At 31.3% G+C, this 19,467-nt stretch overlaps 1 protein-coding gene across 4 annotated transcripts in view; it reads right to left on the bottom strand.

Annotated features, from left to right (window-relative positions):
- The window catches only part of LOC107451550 (1,5-anhydro-D-fructose reductase), a 59,614-nt gene extending 45,436 nt beyond the window's left edge, over positions 1-14,178 (bottom strand). The window contains exon 1 of one of the 4 annotated variants that reach the window (XM_087150882.1): positions 13,878-14,178. In XM_087150882.1, the coding sequence (XP_087007008.1) occupies positions 13,878-13,931 (54 nt within the window). In that variant the 5' untranslated portion in view covers positions 13,932-14,178. The remainder of the gene's footprint in view (positions 1-13,877) is intronic. The other 3 variants (XM_087150883.1, XM_087150884.1, XM_087150885.1) reach the window with 3 other exon arrangements.
- Positions 14,179-19,467: the final 5,289 nt, after the last annotated feature.

The following is a 19,467-nucleotide window of genomic DNA, read 5'->3' as shown; positions in this document are numbered from 1 at the left end:
GTGTTAACTCACATAAAGAAACTTGAAGATTTAAACATTTCTTTATTTCATACAGTACCATCTCGATACAGCGTACAACTGAAGATATTTAAACATAAATATATCTTAACAAAAATGTTGGTACGTCACCGGAAACAACAACACAGTGACGTGACATAGTGAAGAGACAAGACAGGAAGTCGACAAGAACACATGCTTACAACAATGCATGCTTTATATACAGATTCCATAATCATATGCACGGATGACGTCACTTACGTTATCTGAAAAGAAAATGTCTGTTGCCACCACACGACCGAAACTTAATTCTGTTAACTTAATGTATTCAGAGGAGTAACAAACCACTCCAACAAATAGTATAAAAAGGGATCTTAAAATTGATGACATCAACGTCTATATAAAAAATTTAAACCAAAATTTCTACGATGAAGCAAAAACCTGTACCACCAGCAATTTTAACTCACTCCTAGATATTGAATTAATTGACGACAACACTAAATTTAGCCCAATCACTGCCTTTTTCCTTAGGGATATGACGTAGCCCTAACACACGAAATACACTCTCGATTTTTGGTGCTAAGCACCACCTCTTCCCCCCATCTCCATTCCACCTCACTACTCCTCATCATCGAATTACTACTACAGATGAATCGGTTAATGCCGCTTCGCGGCAGCGCACCGAGATTTATATGATTTCTACCATTCTACCTCCAAGTTCTCGGATTCATGAACTTGGAGCGGGCTTCTACATCGACAGAACCTTCCCTTGTTGCAAAGATCCGAGACGATCCCCCCCCCCAGTAAATTTTATCTCCAGTATTTTATTGTGGCAGTGGATTGCTGATCTGTGTTTTGATAACAATAAAATTCAGTTAAAAATGCTCGCCTACTGCTCTGCATACGGATGCGAAGAAAAATTCACAAGAGGAAGACCTTTTATATTTCACAAGTAAGATTTTCATCCTTTTATTTTCACTTTTAACAGCTTTCCTGATTATCCCGAGTTAGTTCGGGTTGTATACATTGCAAATATTTATTATTCCGAGAAAAATCGGGCGTAAAATAATTTGCCACGACGTTTTGTTTTATCACATTTTTACTCGGCTTGGAGCAACAACAAAAAAATAATACATAATTATTAAGACCCAGATTTTGATGATATTTGCATTTTCGGACATTTTTTTGTCCTTAGAGCATTTTTTTAGAATTATGGGGGCTTTTTTCTTAAATTTTGGGGCGTATTTTGCATTTTAAAGCATTTTTTAAGTTCTTTGTTCATTTTTTCCAATTTTTATTATTTTTTGGGGCATTTTTATGACATGAAATGTTGGATTTGTCTTATAATTTTACATATCATATTCTAACTCTCAATACCACCTGCATTTCATTATGTTTTTCCATTATGTTATTCATTGATATAAAATCTTTAGAAGTAATTCTTTGTTACAGTTTTCCTTTTCTTTTTTTCTCTTTTTTTTTAGTTATTTTAGGATATGAAACATATTTTTCAAACTTTAATAAACGTAGAACAAGTACTGCATTGCTTTAAATTTTTTGAAATGACACATAATAATTTTAAACAGTAAAACATCGCTTTAGTAAAACATCGCATTTTTAAAGGTATTTTTTGCACTTTTTAAGGGCATTAGTTGAGAATTTTTAGGTCATCAAAATCCGGGCTCTAATAATAATAATCTAATGTGATTTGAAGTGTGCCAAGTTTTGTTTCCTAGTTTTGCTGTTTTGATTGTGGGACGTGTTTTGTGCGATTTTATATACGAGGGTTGCTGAATTTACACAGGGAAGAAAAAAAAAGAGTAAAATAATAGTCGATTACAGTAATCAATTACTTGTAATCTTGATTACAGCTGTAATCAAAATTTTGATTACAGCTGTAATTTTCTCTCTATAACTTATATTGATGCGTTGAAATAATTTTTTTTTAAATAATTTCAAGCGAATTTAATTACATATTTTAGTTGTTCAAACTTAAAGATATATAAAAGTACATTTCATACTATAAATAAATTTAAGAATCAAAAATAAAATTATCTTTAAATAAATTTCGTTATTAGATAAAATTTATAAGCCGAAGAATATTTTTTATTTAGAAAATTATTTTATTATGCAGGAAAAATTGTTTGGATATTCATATTTATTTAGAAAATTTGTATTTACTACTGTACATTTATTATTCAAGAAAATATTAACTAGGTTGTTACATTTTCTATTATTAATATGTCCTATTATTAACTAATTATTACAGGTTGTCAAAAGTATGGCTATTTATTTTTATTATGTGCGTTTTATTTTGATTATTTGTTTCCATTACTTTTTGATGATCTATTCTATTATAATATATATTTGGTTATCTATTTATTGATATATATATACTTGATTATCTATTAATTAATTTTTTATATAAAATGATACAAAGAATTTTGCAATATTTTTTTCAAATGAAGAGACAAATAACAAAAACCAAAATTTGTTATTTTAGTTAAACTTCTATAACACGTAATCTTAATATAAAAAATAAATTGGAATAAAAATTTTAAAAAAATTAAATAAAATATATGTGAAGTATTAACAATTCTTAAAGCAAAATATTCTCACAATAATACATTGAGAACCTGGAGGTTATGGAAATGAAGCATCCATAATTTCCATGATCAACAGTCATAATAGTGACAATATGGTCAGCATTGCGCACCATCCGCCTTTATTTCCTAGACAAGCTGACCCATCTATCTCAGATACTGATTGTGTAGTGTGTAGTATGAAGTTTTTCAAATCCTTTGAGCTAACAGTCTCAACTTTAGTCTAATTTTTTTTGTTTAAATTGTTGCATATTTTTGAACATGTTGCTTTATTATTTTATTTTTCCAATAATAATTTTAAAACCGCTCAGTATTAATAACTTACTGTCTACAGTCCACTGGCCAAATTATTAGACGGACTCTAAGATTCTATGTAAAATCTTAATTATCAGGTGATACTTGTTTTTACGAGACTGAAACCTGTTTGTACTTGTTTACGTTCATTGGTTAAATTAGACCATATATTAAATTTAACGATAGGATACATTAGACGATATATTATATAAACATAGGATATTTATTATATTAGATATTATATTAGTATATTATAATAATGAGACCCAATTATGAGACTCGCTGAAGTTTTTTTTAATAATGACATGATTTGCACGAGTTTATAGGCAATACTTTTGTATTTAAAACATACATTTAATTCGGGAGATTTTTCCAATATATGACCAATCTCCAATTCAGTACCCCCAGAGGTTTAATTTGTTATGGGAACATGGAGGACTTCATGACCTGACAGATTTAACGTGCACCACTCACTATTTACTACTGTCTTCGGCCAGCTGGATTCAGCCTCCTGTTCTCACGAACTTCAGTCCAGCACCCTACCAACCCGGCTATAATGACAAGGAAACTATTTATTACCATTAACTCTGGAGTGCGATGACTCGTCACCGAAGTCAAGCATCACGGTCAGTGTGTGGGAGAGTTACCGCTTGGATTAGTCTGCGTAAGGACCGAGGGTGTGCGGTATGGGATCCTCGTTAAACTGTTCCAACGTAAAGAGCTCGACTTCGCTTGCAGGTCGTCGGGTTACCGAAGCGGGGGTGCCATCCCCTCTGTAGAGGATCAAAATTGTGATGGCATGTCTTCGGATCATCCTCAGGGATGTTTCCCAGACCGTCGCCAATAGCCCATTGTGCAGCTCTAGTGTGACTTAAATGAACTACAACAACAACTCAGGAGATTTGTTATATACTTCCTATTTGTATTTATTTTTAACGTATTGCATTACAAGGTTAACCCATTGATAGAGGAGGATAAAAAAAATGCAAACCGGTTTCTACCATTTAAAGCTAAAACTTATTGCTTAAATTTGATTAAAGAATTAATATTTGAAAAAACTGTATTAACTTCAAGTGACATCCACTGCAATTTCAAAAAAAATGTATTTGAAGTTGATTGTATGAATAAAAAGTATTTTATTTAACGATTGAAAGTTTGAACAAGATGCAGGGAGAGTTTGAAACTAATAGTAGGAATTGAATCATTTATTTTTACTAATAATCAACATACAAAAATAGTTGCTCCATTTATAAAAATTAGATAAAATTAATTATTTTATGTTTATATGCATCAAAGTATTTTTTTTTTCCTTTTAAATGACCAGTTTTGTTGAAAATTCTGATACTCTTGAATATTCTGTACATAGTTCTATTTAAACCAAAGTTTTAATCACTTTTTAACGCTTTAAACTCGTGAAAAATTCTGTTTAGTACTGTTTGAGAAGTTAATTGAAAAATGCAATTTAAAAATGAGACACAATGATTAATTAATTCTCTTAAACTTTTTATTGCATTCAATAAGGTTCTCTCATCAAACGTTCTTGAAAATCATTTATTGCAGCTCTGGATCTGCAGCTGAATTAAAAGCTAGAAGGGGGAACTTCCTACTCAAAAGTACAGGACATGAACAGGACGTTTGACAATACAATCTTATTTAGCTAAAGCAGTGATTCTCAAACACTGTGCCACGGAACTTTTGTGTGCCGTCAAATATTAGAAATGATACAATAAAAATTAAAATCATAATGCTTTTTTTTATTACGAGTAAAGTTTAAGTTAAAGAAAAGTATATATACATATAATATTATATATTCATAGATAATATGATATATATATGATATATATATATATATATATATATATATATATATATATATATATATATATATATATATATATATATATATATATATATATATATATATATATATATATATATATATATACGAGGGTTGCTATTTATATTTCCGGCCTAATAATGAAAAAACAAATATGTAGGATCGAAATTGGTTTTATTGTTTTTCAAAATATTCTCCATGATGATCAATACACTTTTGCATGCGTTTGAATCAATTTTCAAAGCACTTTTTCCAGTCCGATTGAGGTAACTCCAAAACATGCGTTTTGAATGCATCAACCGCTTCTTCGGGGGTCGAAAATCGTTGTCCACGTAATTTATTTTTAATGTGTGGAGATAAGAAGTCATTGGGTGCCAAATCAGGGCTGTACGGCGGATGACCTATCAGTTCGATCTTTCGCTCCGTCAGAAATGCCTTTGTTTGAGTCGATGTGTGCGAGCTCGCATTGTCATGATGAAGAATGATTCGCCTGTTCTTCTGCTTTTTTCGAATTTCTCCGATGACTTCTGGCAAACAAATGGTCGTGTACCATTCAGAATTGACCGTCCTGCGTTGCTCTAACGCCACTGTTGCCACATGACCGTTAATGCCGCAGAAACAGGCAATCATTTGTTTCAATGTGCTTCTTCCTCGAACAACTTTTGTTGGTTTTGCCTCGTCTTGGAAGACCCATACAGTTGATTGTTGTTTTGTTTCCGGCTCATATGCATAGATCCATGATTCGTCACCTGTGTAGATGTTATACACAGCCTTTGATGTACCTTGAACGTATGTTTCCAACGTTTCCTTGCACCAATCGACACGAGCCTTTTTTGAGCGTTTGTCAGATTATGCGGGATCCAACGCGAACAAATTTTTTTTACGCTCAAATGTTCATGCAATATTTTATTGATGCTAGTCATACTAATGTCCAAAGACGCCTCTATCTCACGGCATGTCACATGACGATCTTGCTTTATCAGTTCACGCACAGCATCGATCTTTTCTGGCACAACAACGGATTTTGGACGACCTGCACGGGATTCGTCCTGGATCGAACATCGATCACGATTAAATTCGTTATACCAATTTTTTACAGTGCTGTAGGATGGCGCTTTATCGCTGAATAAAGAATTAAGTTCATCGAAGCACTCTTGTCTTGACAATCCACGTCGAAAGTTATGAAAAATAATGGCACGAAAATGTTTACGATTAAATTCCTTTTTTTGAAAGAGAAGAACTTTTCAATTTACTGTTAACAACACAAATGAAGCTATAATGGTAAATCGTCTGCTAAATTTATGTTTAAAAATATCAAACATTCGATTAAAATCGTCTGCGGGCGCCTAGCAACACTTACTGTTGCCAAGGCCAGAAATATAAATAGCAACCCTCGTATATATATATATATATATATATATATATATATATATATATATATATATATATATATATATATATATATATATATATATATATATATATATATATATATATATATATATATACTTTTTATAATTTTTCCACGCTTTAACCGCGTGAACATTTTTGTCGGCGATTGTCTTTTCTCTGACAATCTTAAAGTGAGTTAGAATAAGAAGGAAGCGTTTAAATTGTCCTTGGCCAATTTTAGAAAAATGTTGAAATAAGTAGAAAATTTAATGAGTATTAAAATTATTAATTAACAAAGGAACACAAGCTAAATATTAACTTTCAAACGGAAATAAAAGCTAATCATTAAAGTAAGCTATGCAATTAATAGTTTTAAAAGCAAATTAACAAAGGATAACTAACAAAAAAAAATAAGCTAACAATTAATAATTGACAAAAAAACTAGTTAACAAGAAATCACAAAAAAATAACAATGTAAAATAACTAACAGTTAATAACTATAGAAAACAAGCTAAAAATTAATAACTAGCAAAAAAATAAATAACTGTTACTAACTAGCAAAAAATTGGTCGAATGAAATATTTAATCCCTTAATAAACGTGCTTTTATTTTACATATTTTACTTCGCGTTCAAAATTATTATCACAAACTATTTAACACAGTGTATTATAGGTAAGTAAACAACTTTTAAACTAATTTTTTTCATTGTGTGCCGTCAAATTTCGAAATCGTTAAAAGTGTCCCGCCATAAAAATAAAAAAAAAGGTTGAGAATCACTGAGGTAAAGCTTTGTGTGACTTTGTAAAAAAAACTTTCGATACTTGCTTACCGCATCCTGTTACCATTATTAAATGACATTGTGTCATATAAACAAATCCAGGTTTAACAGAACAATCTTTAGTTTTAATATCTCCTCTAATATTTTTGCTAGCAAAGGGAGGAGGATAATGAGCAAGGCTCCCCTTATTTTAAATTTTTTTTTTTAAAAAATGTAAAAAAGAAATTCCAATCGAAAAAATTTCAAATTTGGAATTATGAGCCGCAATGGCTCAGGGGATAGAGCGTTCGTCTTCCAATGAGGGTTCGATATAGGCGATGGCTGGTCAATGCGAATTCCGCACCCGGCTTGCACTGACCACAGTGCTGACCTGAAATATCCTCAGTGGTAGGCGAATCATAGGAGAATCGTGGGAGGTTCTCGTGGTCTTCCTCACCGTGTAACGCAAATGCGGGTTAGCTCTATCAATAGTCTTCCACGAAAGGCAAATTTCTCCCAATACTCGAGTTCCCTTGTCTTCTGGATTGTGTTTAAAATGACAAGGCTACGGAGTGACCCAAAAATTGGGTCGGCTGTTCAACGACGTAAATACAATGTAAAAATATAGTATAAATAAATATAATATAAATAAAATAAAATAAAGAATATTCTAAATTTTATAAAAGTGATGAAACACAAGCATCGTTTTGTGCTAAATTATTTTTACGTATTTTATTTAAATTTAATCCTAAACGTAGATTGGTAGAGTAAAAGTGGAAGTCAAAAACAAGAGGCGGTATTTTCTTACGTAAGCAAGCGTGGAAGGCTTTATTTATAGGAGGAAGTCCAAAGTTGCCAAAAAGTATGCTTACGTAGGAATGGAACGGCCCGTCATTACATTTCATACTTTGTCATTTTGCTTTGCATACAAAACAGAATATACATCTTCCATTGGTAACATAAATTTAGCGGGAAAACAAGTTTCCTTTGTTATTCTAATTTTCCGAAGTTTTTGTTTTTGGTCACTAAGTGGAAACGGTAAGTCTGTAGCGTATCTACCACTACAAAAAATACAATTTCAATTCACTAGTATATAAGACATATTCACTCGATTCTATGATGGGGTACCTTTTGATAGATGACGGTTGACAGGGTCGATGCGACTCTCCCCACATTGGTGACCCGGACGTGATGTGAACACGCCTACCTTGGCAGAAACGCCCACTACGATTTGATCAGGCCTACTTCGATTAATGATCCACAATGAACAGTTGACTTGCTACTTGTATTCACTCGACTGCTGACGGCAACACAAGAGCGATCACGACCTGAACTTAATACAGCTCTCACGCTCAACATTCAGAAAGTACTGTGATCTTAATACAGTTCTCCCGGATTCTCACAAAAACAACAATGAATCAACTAGTGGTATCCCGCTCATCGAATTCAATCACAGATAAAATTCTGGTAGGGGACTGTAATGTGTCTACCATTACAAAAAATACAATTTTAATTCACTAGTATACAAAGACATGTTCACTCGATTCTATGATGGTGAGGTATCTTTTGATAGACGAAGGTTGACATTGTCTAATATGGTCTTCCCCCACAATAAAGTTATTTAGAAAGGTGGTCTAATCTTATTAACCATTTTACAATTATTATTTTTGTGACATTAATATATTGTTATAACTTACAGTTATTGAGATCTGTTATATCATGCACACAGAGATGCAAGCGAAAATAGTATTTAATATATCCACCCGTTTGGTAAGAAAAAATATTAAATTACGGTGGTGAACTCATCACATTTGTTCGAACAATATAAATGCTATTTTTAAAAATGATTACTTAAAAAAATTACTTCTGTTTTTTGAATATTTATCATATTTTATAATGCACACAAACAGAAATGCTTTTGGTACACATATGTTAACTGAATAATTTTAACTTTATTTTTATAACCGTTGTTGACTCAATTATTTGGGTTTACGGCTATTAATTACGACTTTGGGTATACGACTGTGATTTTGCCGTTAGCCTTGTAAAGTAGCCTTTGCCTTGTAATTATGAACCCAATCCAGAAGACAAGAGAACTCCTGGATCAAGTATTGGGAGAAATGCCCCTTCGTTAAGGACTTTTTGTTGAAACTAGCCCGTATTTGCGTTACATGGAGGGGAAAACCACGAAAATCTCCCACCGTTAGCCTGACGGTAAGGGGACTCCAACCCATGATTCGTTTACCATGGAGGATATTTTTACGTCAGCACTGCGGTCGGTGCACGCCGGAATTCTTTTCGACCAGTCTTCATTGGGATTCGAACCCGGTTCACCTCATTGGAAGGCGAACGCTCTATTCCCTGAACCATCACGGCTCAATTTTAACTTTTTCTGTCAAGAAATAACAATTATTGAAAAGCAATCATCGGGGTCAGAGAGCGGCAGCGAACAGAGGGCTACTCTATATCAGAGTTTTTTTTTGGAATGGCCGTAGTTAAAGTTTCTATAACTACTTCCTATAATAACATAGATTAACCTGATCACATTTTAAAATTAATGTTAACATGATAATTAACAATGAAGAAAAATATTACTACCATAATGTGAATACGTTTTTTTAATTGTAAGTAAGAAACTCTTTTTAATTTTTTGTGTGCAGTTGCAGTTTTATTTCTGAATCTACAAATTAAGTTCGGCCGACTTGAGCCAACAAAAAATTATTTTCTTCCTTAAATAATAAGAAAAATTTTTAACTTTCTTGCACTAAATAAAATTCCATTAAATGCACTTTCAAGTTTTTACGTATAAAATTACGCAGATTTCAGCAAGCAAAAGAATAATGTCCTGGCTTTCTAAGATAATGTTAAATCCAACTTAGAAAATCTTACTAAAACATAATATATTTGGTTAGTCATAATTCCCTGCGCCTGTAAACGCCGTTTTTCTTTACAATAAAAAAAATTACATAATGTAAACACATTTTTCTTTACTATGTAATACTCCGCCTTTGAAAAGTAGTTCTTCGCTATTTTGAAATGAATTGCAGTTTAAATGAGCGTACAAATATAAATAAATGTTGTATAGTAAGAAAAGTTTATCTTAAAACATGCATTAGAAACTTTTCATGTTTAAATGTATTTAACTTATAAATACCTTCTCAGTGAAGCGAATGTACAAAGAAAAAGGAGGTGTTTTAGTTTAGCGCTGAATCAGTTTTAAAGGCCAAGCGGAATTGGCGCGTTGGCTATGTTTTTACACTGGTCAGCCAGCTCTTTCCATTCTCCTTGCCTTTGCTTGAGTGTTCTATCTCTTGTGCTGTTCTTATTTTGCTTTCTTTTTGTATTTGACTGTTTAATTTTCTAAATATTAACCTCATATGTACAATATTTAATGAAAAAAAATTTCCCCACAGAATGAATGAAAAAAAAAACCACCCAAATAGGCAGGTGAATATTATTAAACTGATGACAGTTGAGCATATTTGCCGTAGAGCTAATTTAACATCTGATTTTATTATTATTTTTTTACGACAAAAGTAAAAATTGTTTTCGCTTTATTCAATCTTTGTAAAGATTCAAATTTAGTGTCTTTTGCGCCATGTGTAGCTCTGAAGTACAATTCGCTTTTTATAGGAACTTTAATAATGTGATGGCGGAAATTTAAGATTTTTAGTCTGTTTAATTAAAGGGACTTTTAAATATTATCCGAAATACAAATTCCATAATATAAGTGCGCAAATCCGTTAGTTATAAACAAATAAAATGTATAGGAATTGAAATAATTTCAATAAAGACACAAAATTTGAATCGTTAATTTTTTTTTAAACATCGAAAGGTTAATTTAAACCAATCAATATTTTAATTATTATTTTTGAAATACAAAGCCAAAAAAGCTGAGAATTTCTTTCTCTTACATAGAAAATATTAAGATATTTCAGTATCTGACAAAATATTTCGAGACTAACTAATTCTACTATACTTAAATAACTAATTATACGGATTTTTGTCTTAAGCCTCTTATCACCCGCAAAGATCCTGAAAAGTAAAGGAAAGGTTCTGATATTTTAAGATATGTATTTTCTTTTGAAAAAATGTGCCTAACCAACCAAGTAGAATTTCTCCTGATGTGAAATTGTGGATTGAATTTAATTCTGGGCGATCCCACAAATAGTTTGCAGAAGGAACTGTCAACTGTTAAAATATTAAATGAATAACATGATAACCACCAGGATAGGTGGTCAAAGAGTTCCTGTTGAGTCTAAGAGGGTGGGATGTAATTTCCTGCCTATGCTGACTTTTCCTTCCCCAACAAAACACCAATGTGGGATAAATTAATGTACATTAATTTACAAAAAAATAAGAATATAAAAATAAATATTTAAAACAAAGTATTCATGCGCATCTATGTATTTCTTTTCTTTTTTACTTAGATTTCAGCAAAAAAGAATATTTTTAAATATATATATTTTTTCTGTTGTTTAAAATTAGTATCATTTAGTTAAAAAATCGTAATAAGAAAATCTGCTTTTTAAATATGAATTAAGAAATGAGCTTACAACTAGTATCTTAAAATAATAATTATTAGAATTGCTCTAAAAAATCGTGTTCTTTTCCGTATTCTGTTCAAAATTTTAGTACGATTCTTAGTTTTTTAAAAATAAAAAAAATTCGGCGTTTTGCTTTCTTAAACGCCAATACTGGCCACTTTCTCTCCCTTTTTTGCTACCTCATCACCCAACTGACTTAAAGAGTAACCCAGTTTCCATGACAACGGCTGTAATCCGGTCTACCTGCCTTTCTCTACAGTGCCAACTTAGGTGGATTGGACTATACAACTGGCTTCATTGGTACATGTTACTGCCATCTTCTGGCAACTGCTTAAATTAAAACTTGAATACTTTCGGAATAATTTCATATGTTCTTTTTTGCCATATTCGCAGTGGCGAATCCAGCGGGGGGTCATAAGGGTCATGACCCCCCCCCAAAAAAAAAACTGGAAGAAAAAAAAATTATAATATTTTAATAGTTTACAAAAGAAATAAAATATTTCAAAAATTATTTAAGGGGGCATATACACCTAGGTAGGTCGAAAAAATTGGTTTTCACCCTCATCTAATTATGTTCTTCACTGTTTTAAGAATCATAATCCAAAAGATTAAAACGAAATTCGTCATAGTTTCATTGTAAACATTAATAATGTTGAAGCGCGCTTCAACAGGTTTAATCAAAGATTGCATAAAAGTGAAGATGGGAAACTTGCGAAACTCGTAAATAAAATCTGGCACCATGCTTGAATTATTAATACTTGAATTATTTATGTATTGTTCTATTGTTCATTATGAAAAAAATAAATTAGAAGACTAGCATTAAAAAACCCAGTTTTTTTTCGAAAAAATGTTTTTAAAAATATTTTTTTATAAAAAAAATTAATTGTGTGTGGGGGGGATCTGAGTCTATGACCCCCCCCCCCCCGCAGGAAAATATTTGGATCCGCCCCTGCATACTCGTCTTCTTTTTTTTACTATAACGCTTCGAAACCCCGGAGGGAATTATGAATAACCCTGTATAAATTTATCAGATGCATTTTTGTCGACTATATTTTATTTAAAACAAGCGGTAAACGAAAAGAAACAGTTCTATAAATGCAATTAATTTTTGTTTTTAATCAGTTGTTTTAGATATAAAAATATACTTTTACAGAAATAAATCCCCGTTTTTTTTTTCTATATTTTTAATTTAAAGTTAATAGAAAAATTTAGAGTTATACCATAACTTAGAATTTGCGACGAAAGATTTTAATAAATTTTTACATTTTACGAAACTCTTGTCACAGCTAATGACAAAAAGTTAGATGAGTTAAAATTCTATATTTATTTCAATAGAGTTTAAGAAAAACAAATTATAAGCATAATCAAAGAAATAAAAACAAATTCACCAGTTCTAAATTTGTTTCTACGCTTTACATTTCAAAAGTAAATAAACTAGGTTAGATTTATGGGGAAAATTCACTGAATTCCTTCAAAACACAAAAATTTCTTCTGATCGTGTATACGCTTTTTTGAAATGATTTTTCAATACAATGATTTACCTTTGATACTAGTAAAATAGTAATTGTAAATAGTAAAATAGTAATTTTAATTTTTATTTCGTGCTAACTTTGACTAAAAACGAATTGATTGCTGGTAGGTATTTCTATTAATGAGTTCGAAATGTTGATTAATTATTTTACTAAAATTGTGGATAATATATATAACATAATAGATAAATACAAAAAGGATAAAAAGAAAAAAAAAAGCTGATGAAAAGATTATATCTTTTATTTTCCGGATTTTTATTTATTTTTCCTTTTTTCGGAATTTTTTTTAATTGTAATTATTTTTCTTAATATTTTTATTTTTCCCTTTTTTATTCTGAAGTTTTTCCATGTTTTCTCTACATGTCACGGCGAAAGATCGAATATTTCATTACATTCTTGTACATTCGGACCTTCACCGGTGTATGTCGACAATCACAGGTGAATGTCCGAAATATTTATTACATTCGATTTGATATGGATTTATTCGTGGATATCATTACATTTATTCGATATTTTAACCCTACACTGATGTTTTTTTAAGGTTAAGTGCCGCTGCCCGGTATACCCTACACTGATGTTTCTTCTAATCTATCGTCAGTAAGTATTAAAATATAGAATATATATATATATATATATATATATTTATATATATATATATATATATATATATATATATATATATATATATATATATATATATATATATATATATATATATATATATATATATATATATATATATATATAACGGCCTTGCAAGTAAGTAAAAATAAAAAAAATTTATCACTTACTTTTATTATCAAAATAAGTACAATTATTTTTATTGCAACATTTTAAATACACAAGCCGTTGATTCCAAATATTGTTCGATTCAAAAATCCAGATGAATAACTATTTAATAATGGAGGCATTCATAATTACCTGCCAAGTTCCGAGTCCGATGGGGGGCATGCGATGACCACTGGAAAGATTCATGTTTCCAGGCACTCATTGACCGAAAGACAAACTTATAAAGATCAACTCTTCATCTGATATTTGATCTCTCGATAAAAACTCCTCACAAAGAGACGCTTTGTTGTTCGTTAAGTGGAAACTGCAAAAACTGAATAAACATCTTTCCCAAGGCGGCTCCTCATTTTCTTGTGTAAAAAATGTAAAGATATTTCTTGTGGCAGAGGGGCAAATTGAAGGGCAAGGTTGAATAAGGCATGTTAAGTAGGGGGTATGCGAAGGGTGGGGGTGACGCTCAAAAGTTGCCAGCTGACATAAAATAAATTATTGCTTTCTTGGAAGGGGGTGGGGGATGAAAACGGTGACCTTGATGTGAGAAACCTTTATTGTCGAAAGGGTAATCCTTACGTATTAAGAAGGTACTCGTCTCGGAAAGTTTTTTCCATAACAATTTACTCAAAATATTTGTAAACGTAAAACTTTGCTACGACACATTCTTTTATTTAAAAAAATGCTAACCAAATTATGTTAAGAGATAGATGCGTAACTAAATTTTAAAAAAAAATTTTTACTAAGGATTGATTACGAAAGGAAATGATTACAAAAGATTTATAAATCAAAAATTGAAGGAAAAAAATATTAACTAAATAACGCTCAAGAAAAAGATTCATTACTCAAAGACGAGAAAAAAAATTGTTAAATGAATCACGTGAAGAAAAGATTTACAATTCGAGAATTGCAATTGCTAAAAAAAAATTTTAAAAAATGCTAACCAAATTGTGTGAAAAGATAGATGCGTAACTTAATTTAAAAGAAGAAAAAATGTTAACTAAATTATGCTATACGAAAGATTTATAAAACAAAAATTGAAGGAAAAAAATACTAACTAAATGACGCTCAAGAAAAAGATTCATTACTCAAAGACGAGAAAAAAAATTGTTAAATAAATCACTTAAAGAAAAGATTTACAATTCGAGAATTGCAATTGCTAAAAAAAATTTTAAAAAAATGCTAACCAAATTGTGTTAAAAGATAGATGCGTAACTTAATTTAAAAGAAGAAAAAATGAACTAAATTATCCTATACGAAAGATTTATAAAACAAAAATTGAAGGAAAAAAGTACTAACTAAATGACGCTCAAGAAAAAGATTCATTACTCAAAGACGAGAAGAAAAAAAATTGTTTAATAAATCACGTAAAGAAAAGATTTACAAATCAAAAATTACAATTACTTACTAAAACTCACAGCTGTTATTTTGAATGTTTTATGCATACATTGTTTATTACAGAATTAAAAAATATTGTTAAATAAATTATGCTATACGAAAGATTTATAAATCAAAAACTGAAGGGGAAAAAATATTAACTAAATGACGCTCAAGAAAAAGATTCATAACTCTAAAACCATAAAAAAAATAAAAAAATTCTAAATAAATTACGCCAAAAAAAATTACAATTACAAAAAAAAAAAAAAAAAAACTTATAACTGTTATTATGAATGATTTATGCACACATTGTTTATAGCAGTAGTCATTATAGATAGATTAAAACTTTAAAAAAAATTATATGCATTTATTTATTTTTAAATTTTTGTAAAACTAACGTTAATTTGGTCCTATTGCTTTATTTTTAAATTCCAATTTAGATTGTAGATCTGCACTACGTGGACAAATGTCAACAAAGACTCTAAAATTTCGATTATTATTTATTTTTTTATTTAAAAAAAAAGTAATAGACAAATTCTTTATCAGATGGGCTAAAAGACTCATATATTTCATTAATTATTTAGTTATAGGAGATCATAATATTTATATCTTTGTGAAAGCAAACGTTTGATTTAATCTAGCTAATATTATACAATAACAGCATAAAGATTTAATATAGTTTTAGTAGAATTTAATATTGGTTTAATATTTACATATGTAACAACTATTCGAACAGTGGTCAGATTTTTGATAAACAGGGCGGCAGGATATTGCTTGTAGAGGTCAGAAAACTCTTGTAACGTAGAGTGTCAATGAAGCGGTCGGAATTTTGATTGACGATAAAGTTTGCTTATAGCGGTCAATTAAACAATTGAAAATTATATTGTCCTCCAGAGCATAAGTTAAAATTTAAGCCCTCTAGCTAACCAGACAATGGTCAGAATTTTGATTGCAATATTCCATCCGAGTTATCAAAAGCAAAGTACAGTCGAACCTCGCTAACTCGAACCTCGATTTCACGAATTTGTCGATATCTCGAAGGAAAAAAAATTCCCTTCAAATTTCCTATACACTCAATGTTAAAAAAAAAAACTTGGTTTTACGAATTTTTTTTCTAATCCCACGATAACTTGAATTTTTTTCCATAAATAGTGTAGATTTTTTCTCTGAAAATAAAAAAAATACTCCAAAATAAAAAAAAAAGTTTAAGAATAAAAAACTAATTCTCACTGTACACTGTAACTGTAAGACTGTGGACTTTGTAAGGAGGTTTATTGAGAGGCAGAATATGTCAGAGGAGACATAGTCTACTTAGAAAGTGTTATAGGCGAACTTTCTTACGCATCTCTAAAGCAAACAACAATTGAATCTTTTTTTAAATGAAAGTGTAAAAAGTGTTTTTAGAATAAATATGGAATGTATTGTAAATAAGGTATGTAAAGAGCTTTTTTCTTTATTCTACCATCGATAACATGCAATTTTCGATAATTCGAATTTTCAGTATCTCGAATTTTTTCTTATCTCCCTTCAAGTTCGAGATATCGAGGTTTGACTGTAATAGATTAATTGCCGTATGTTTTTTTTTTTGTTTTTTGTTGGGCGTATTTACTTGATGTAGTAAAACTAATAAAACGTATGAGACGCTTCTGGGAAATTTACTTTATGAGGTTTTTCATAATCCTTGTCAAAATGAACTCTCGTTTCATTTGGCGAATTGTGAGAGATCAAAAGAAATGCGTGTATTGCATTCGATGAGTTGCACATTTCTGCAAAGATTGCTGCGTAGTGAGTTCAATCAGAGTAACTGTGAATTCAAATTTCAAGAAAGTACTTAAAATTTTAGATCGGCATTTTTGTGCAAGAGAAAGTTAAAATATTTTTGTAAGTAGCTTATATTTTATTTCAAGAGCTTTATTTCATTTCTAACTAACTGCCAGCTTTTACTCAGAAAAATGTCGAAACAATCAAGACAGTACAAGTTCTTAGAAGAAATAATATTAAGAATTACTATAAAAATTATAATTCTTATATGTTCTTATAATTATTAAAATTTTAAAAAAATAACAATAAGAAGAAATATGTCTGCGGAAAATGTTTAATGGAAACACCCTGTATATTTAAAAAAATGCGTTGAACAATCAATTAAAAATTCTTATTCTTTGTGTTTGTAATACATAAAAATTGGCTATATACAATTTTGTTTAATTATAAAGTTTATAGAAATAGGTATTAAAAGTTGGTAGAAATAGGTATAGATTAAGTGTTGGTATAATGTTTAGTGTTAATTGTGGTTCGGTAGGTAATTTTTCATCACTAAAATTTTTTTTCAAATAGAAGTGCAACTGGAATAAATCAATATACTACACTGGTTATCATAAATTAAGGAAAAATCACAAAAATAGCGATAACTCTTTCAAAAGTAAGCCAAACCGTGCAAAATTTGCATATGTTGTCCACTAAGAGTAGCTGAGTAAAATTGCAATATGCAAATTAGTGGCGCTGCACTCGGCTTACGTCATCTGCCTGGAGCATAAAAGTCCAAGTTTGAGAGAAAGCACACAAATTTTACTGTGATTGCGACATTGAAAATCTGAGATAGCCAATTCGTAATAATGACCTCTAGGCATCATTTGCCTGAAGAACTACGATGGAGAGCCATCGGGAGACTAGAGGCAGGGCAGAGTCAATCAGAAGTGGCCAGATGGCTAAATGTGAGTCCATCTGTGGTTCATAGACTTTGGAGGCAATTTCAAACCACAGATTCGGCATCTAGGAGGTTCAGTCAAGGACGGCCAACTGTTACGACCAGTGCCGATGACCGATATTTGACATTAAGTGCACGCAGGAATAGAACCGCTACTCCGACACATCTTAGATCCTCTCTTGCTGCAGCCACCGGAAGGTTGGTGTCAACGTCAACTGTGCGCAGAAGGCTCCACGAAGGTGGTCTGTATGCGAGACGACCAGCCATTTGCGTGCCGCTCACATCACGCCATAGGAGAGACCGTTTGCAGTGGGCCCGACAACATGTCCACTGGACGTCAGATCAATGGAGGCCTGTTCTCTTTACGGATGAGTCCAGGTTTAGTCTAGAAAGTGACAGTAGACGTTATTTGATATGGAGAGAACCTGGGACCCGTTATCATCCATCAAACATCCGTGAAAGAGATGCATACGGAAGAGGCAGTGTCTGTGTTTGGGGAGGCATATCCTTAGGAGGGCGCACATACCTCCATGTCTTTCCAAGGGGAACCGTGAATGCTCAGGTTTATCGAGACAACATCCTTGATGCTTATGTGCGCCCATATGCCGGGGCAATTGGTGATTGCTTCCTGTTACAGGACGATAATGCAAGACCACACAGAGCTCGCATTGTTGATGATTATCTTCAACAGGAAACAATTACTCGCATGGAGTGGCCAGCTCGATCCCCGGACTTGAATCCTATCGAGCACGTTTGGGATGCTCTAGGGAGGCGTGTATCTGCCATCAATCCGCCCCCTCAGACCCTTGCCACGCTTGCAACTGCTTTACAAGAGCAATGGCTCTCACTTCCTATTGAACTGATAGACCGCATAATTGAAAGCATCACACATCGCTGTTTGTGCTGTATTGCTTCTAGAGGCAATCATATTCCATATTAAAGGTACTTTTTCTATTGCAAACCGATACTTCCAATTTGTTTATTTTATACATGTGCTAATTTCTATACTACTATTAATGTCTGATAATTTCTTTTTATGTTGTTTAATACCTTACTATGTGTTGTATATTGTGGGTAAGTTTCATAAAATTCCATGTGTAATTTCTTGAGTTATCGCGATTTTTGTGAATTTTCCTTAATTTATGATAACCAGTGTAGATGACAAATTTATAAATCAACAAATTTGCTGTTTTCTCTTTCTTTTTTTTTATCCTTTCACACTCATAGACTTTATATTATTTCAAAGTAACAATATCCATACCCAAGGGCGCCGTCAGAATGGTATAAAAGGGGTAGCAACCCTCTAACAAAGACTGCTATAATAGAAATACAAACTACCCCCACCGAAAAAAAAATTTTTTTTTAAATATTCTGTTATTACATTTTGTTTTGTTATTACATATACTTTCCTCTGTTCATTTTTTTCAAGATACATTTCTTCATTGTTAACAAGATATTTAAAAAAAAAAGTACGAATTTCTAGTACTTGCAAGTTTTGCCACTAGAAACTGTACTGATGGCGCTGGCATAGCTACTGACTTTCAAACACAAATAACTACAAACAGTAGTTTCGTATACTAATGTGTTTGTGCACGCTTAACATTGGTATTTATTTATGTTGATGAAGTTTTACAGTTGTGAGAAGTCAGT

This window comes from Parasteatoda tepidariorum, chromosome 9 (assembly GCF_982258835.1).
Source record: "Parasteatoda tepidariorum strain Cologne lab strain chromosome 9, Ptep-v5.0, whole genome shotgun sequence".
Lineage (NCBI taxonomy): Eukaryota > Metazoa > Arthropoda > Arachnida > Araneae > Theridiidae > Parasteatoda > Parasteatoda tepidariorum.
The sequence above is the reverse complement of the archived record's forward strand: the minus strand, read 5'-3'. Positions and strand labels throughout refer to the sequence as shown.